The following is a 3801-nucleotide window of genomic DNA, read 5'->3' on the forward strand; positions in this document are numbered from 1 at the left end:
CCTTCCAACACGAGAAACACGACTAGCAGAAGAAGCCTCTTCACACAGCACAAGATCACACGTTTCACAATTATGTTACAATAGTAATATTATATTTAGTCCATATATGGTGCAGCATCTTTCAGAAGAGCAGAAAGGGGTCCTTTGAATTTGAGTCAGAAAAAAATCTCCATCCGCTAAACAGTCCTTCATCGATACACTCTGGTCCAATTAGGAGGCTGCGCTCCACTCTGGGACCCCACCCCTGATGTGTGTGTGTGTCTCGAGTGTGTGGTAGAGAGGAGGAGACAGGTTGGGGGTGTAGCGAGGATACTCTCTGAGTGGGGGGCTGAGCTGCCTGCTGTGGATGTTTTGGGAGGTCTGACGCGGCGGCCCGGCGCTCTGGCTCTGGTAGGGGTCATGAGGGATGGGCTCGCCCACCGGCGGAGAACTCTGGTGGGCTATGGCGCTGAGCCGAGAGCCCTGGGGGCTGGAGCTGTAGGGGGGGTGTGGGGTGTAAGGCGGGTAGGGCTCCATGGGGGTCATGGCGGGGGGCAGAGGGCAGGCATAGGACCAAGATGTACAGCTGAGGTCATCCAGCCGGGGCTCTGAGCCGGCGAACATGCACGCCTGACGCTGTCCCATGTCTGAGCTGTAGGGGGAGTCGGTGAGGCCCGGGGGAGGGTTGGGGGGCAGACTGGCTGGAGGGGGAGGGGGGTAGGAGGAGGGGTGGTAGTAAGACTCGCTCTCGCTTGGCGAACTACCAGTGAAGGGTTTCTTGTACGGGTGCTGGCGGTCTGCTGAAGGACAGTTCTCCTCCACTGTAGAGACACAGAGAGCGAGAGAGAGGGAGAGAGAGAGAAAGAGAAGCAGAGAGAGAGAGAGAGAGAATATAACATTGATTCTCAGCATGTACTTGGGGTCCCTGAGGGTGTGTAATAGTGAGAAAATCACAAAATGATTTATAAAACAAGAAATACACATTTAATAATGGTCACCTATTTACTCCTTTTTTATTCTGTTGTGAAAAAATAAGAACAATACACTAATTAAAAGAATATTTGAAACTTCCTGGCTCCTTCCGGTTAATCAAATAAAATAGCTTGTAGTATGAAAATAAATAGCATGGCTTGGTGTCAGAGTTCAGTGCTCTGTCTGTGCTGCTGTGTCAGGGAGTTACCAAAAGGCATTCCTTCTTGTTTTCACAGCTTGAGACTGAGACAGTGTGTATACAGTAAGAAGGCAAAGTGTCTTTTCCAAGGCTCTCTTCAACTCATGGCATCACCCTATAGCTTTTCTCTTGGTGCAGTGGTAGGCCTGCAGTTACCCTATAGCTTTTCTCTTGGTGCAGTGGTAGGCCTGCAGTTACCCTATAGCTTTTCTCTTGGTGCAGTGGTAGGCCTGCAGTTACCCTATAGCTTTTCTCTTGGTGCAGTGGTAGGCCTGCAGTTACCCTATAGACCAAATCACCGTGACGTCACCATGTAAACAAATTTACTTCCGGGTACCACTTGGGGAAGGCGGCAGGTTTAAATGTGCGTGTTGTCAAATAAATGCTGTCAAACCCTCTCGTTGTTTTCGGCCGACTACTTTCAATTTAAATGGTTAAATGGTTGGTAAACATGCTTGTCCGACGTATCTAGCCTTTCTTCTGTGTTTGTTTTATGTAGTGTTAGCTAGCTAATAAGGTTTGTTTGTCTGTCAAACTCGCTGTTTTTTTACGTTACAGACAGAGTAACCTCGCGTCACCAGGCTCTTCTCGGCGAGAAAGAGCCTGGTACAGACAGAGCTACTGACGCCACGTCAATTTAATTTAGCTTCAAGTCTACTCTAGTCTGGTCCAACAGGTAAATTAGCTAGTCTGGTCTCCACTAACGTTAGTGAAAGTGTTGTTATGAATGATATTAAACAACAACACAACACGGACGAACCATTTTTGTCTTCTTTGTCTGTTTTTGTCTTCAACACGTCAGTTTGTGCCGTCCACCGCCATTATAATGTGTGGACCTCAGGGGTACCCGGAAGTAAATGTAAACATCCCGCTGATTTGGTCTATAGCTTTTCTCTTGGTGCAGTGGTAGGCCTGCAGTTACCCTATAGCTTTTCTCTTGGTGCAGTGGTAGGCCTGCAGTCACCCTATAGCTTTTCTCTTGGTGCAGTGGTAGGCCTGCAGTTACCCTATAGCTTTTCTCTTGGTGCAGTGGTAGGCCTGCAGTTACCCTATAGCTTTTCTCTTGGTGCAGCGGTAGGCCTGCAGTCACCCTATACCTTTTCTCTTGGTGCAGCGGTAGGCCTGCAGTCACCCTATAGCTTTTCTCTTGGTGCAGCGGTAGGCCTGCAGTCACCCTATACCTTTTCTCTTGGTGCAGTGGTAGGCCTGTGGCGGCTGGCTGTGTTGCAGGTGAGGGTGAGGAAGGGCGTAGGTGGCCGGCAGCTCGTGGGGACTGCTGTCACAGGCGTAGGGGGAGCCCACGGCCTCGGGGGAGCCCCGCAGACCCCGCCCCTCCCCACTGAAGGGACTCCCGCTGGAGCACACCCTCTGACGGACTGTGCTGCGAGGGACCACGGGGTAGTCCTTACTGAAGAAGGCAGAGAGAGGGGGGGGGGGGGGGGGGGAGAGGTGGGTTGAGAACCACAGCAGAGGCAGCAGTTGACCGTGTGACTCTTGCTTGAGCGGTGGTTTGTCCACTTTGTTATGGTCTCAGGCAGCCTGGGAACCTGCGGATCTGCGAGCTCGTGTTTTATTTGCTCTGGCAGATTTGCAAATTGGTCTGGCGATGTCAGGCTCAGCCTCGGCTATATCACATAAAATATGCTGCTTTTCCTCACTTAGTCTGTAGGCTACATCTGTGGTCGTCGTGTATTGTTTTCACTCTTTTTTCTTCCGTTTCTTTCAAGTCTACTTCATTTTCCATCCTTTTCAATTCTGATCTGATCTGATCTGATCTCTCTCTCTCTCTCTCTCGCGCTGTACACACTGCCCTCTTGGTGAACTCTGTGGTATGTAGGGGACAGCAGGCCACATCTCTCTGTCTCTTGCTGTGCTAGTGACACACACACACACACACACACACACACACACACACACACACACACTGTTGCGAGATAATTTGCTGCTCTAAAAATAAACAGCCATATATGCTGTATATGTCACTTCAGATAGACTCTCCTCTCCTCTTCTCTCCCTCAACAGCCACAGCAGCACGATAACGCTGGCGAGCTGCTTTAAAACTCCCATCTCTCTCCCTCCTCCACCCTTCCATTTCCCGTGCCCTCTTTTCTGCCTCGCTCAGTAACAGCCTCTCCCATTGGCTCCCCAAACTCCTTAAACTGCCTGACATGCAACAGCGCTGGCCTTGAACAGAGATTAAGTTGACACGCAAACAGACACCAGGCTACCAGCTGATCAGCAGCGACAGCCTAACAGACCAGCAGCAGAGCGGGACAGTGCTGGACGATCAGAATGGGCATTCAGGCTAAGATTTCAACTTCAGGTGACAATGGCTGAGATCTCTATACCTCTTGGCTCAGCTCACACACACTCATGTCTAGACCATATGTACCCCATCATAACAACCCTCCCCCCAGTGAGAGAGAGAGAGAGAGAGAGACATGGGAGAGAGAGGGGAGGGAGGGAGAACAAGGGAGTGAGCGAGAAAAATATAATTTCTAGATAGTTTCTTACAAACGTACACACACACACACACACACACATGCACGCACGCACTGGACACGCACACACGGACACAATACGGGCAAGGCTGTGCTCACCCCTGTAGTTTGGCCATGCGGTGCAGTTCCATGTCATCGCTGCCTCTGAAG

General features: G+C 50.6%; 1 protein-coding gene across 1 annotated transcript in view; it reads right to left on the bottom strand.

The window, feature by feature from the left end:
- Positions 1 to 210: 210 nt before the first annotated feature.
- tbx5b (T-box transcription factor 5b) overlaps positions 211 to 3801 on the bottom strand; it is a gene marked incomplete at both ends in the record, with an annotated part of 13742 nt that continues 10151 nt past the window's right edge. The window contains 3 exons of the mRNA XM_083644469.1: positions 211 to 800; positions 2332 to 2558; positions 3751 to 3801. The exon at positions 3751 to 3801 is cut by the window's right edge and continues 41 nt beyond it. Of these exons, the coding sequence (XP_083500595.1) occupies positions 211 to 800; positions 2332 to 2558; positions 3751 to 3801 (868 nt within the window). The remainder of the gene's footprint in view (positions 801 to 2331; positions 2559 to 3750) is intronic.

The sequence above is a fragment of the Poromitra crassiceps genome, assembly GCF_964638095.1.
Source record: "Poromitra crassiceps genome assembly, chromosome: 10".
Classification (NCBI taxonomy): Eukaryota; Metazoa; Chordata; class Actinopteri; order Beryciformes; family Melamphaidae; genus Poromitra; species Poromitra crassiceps.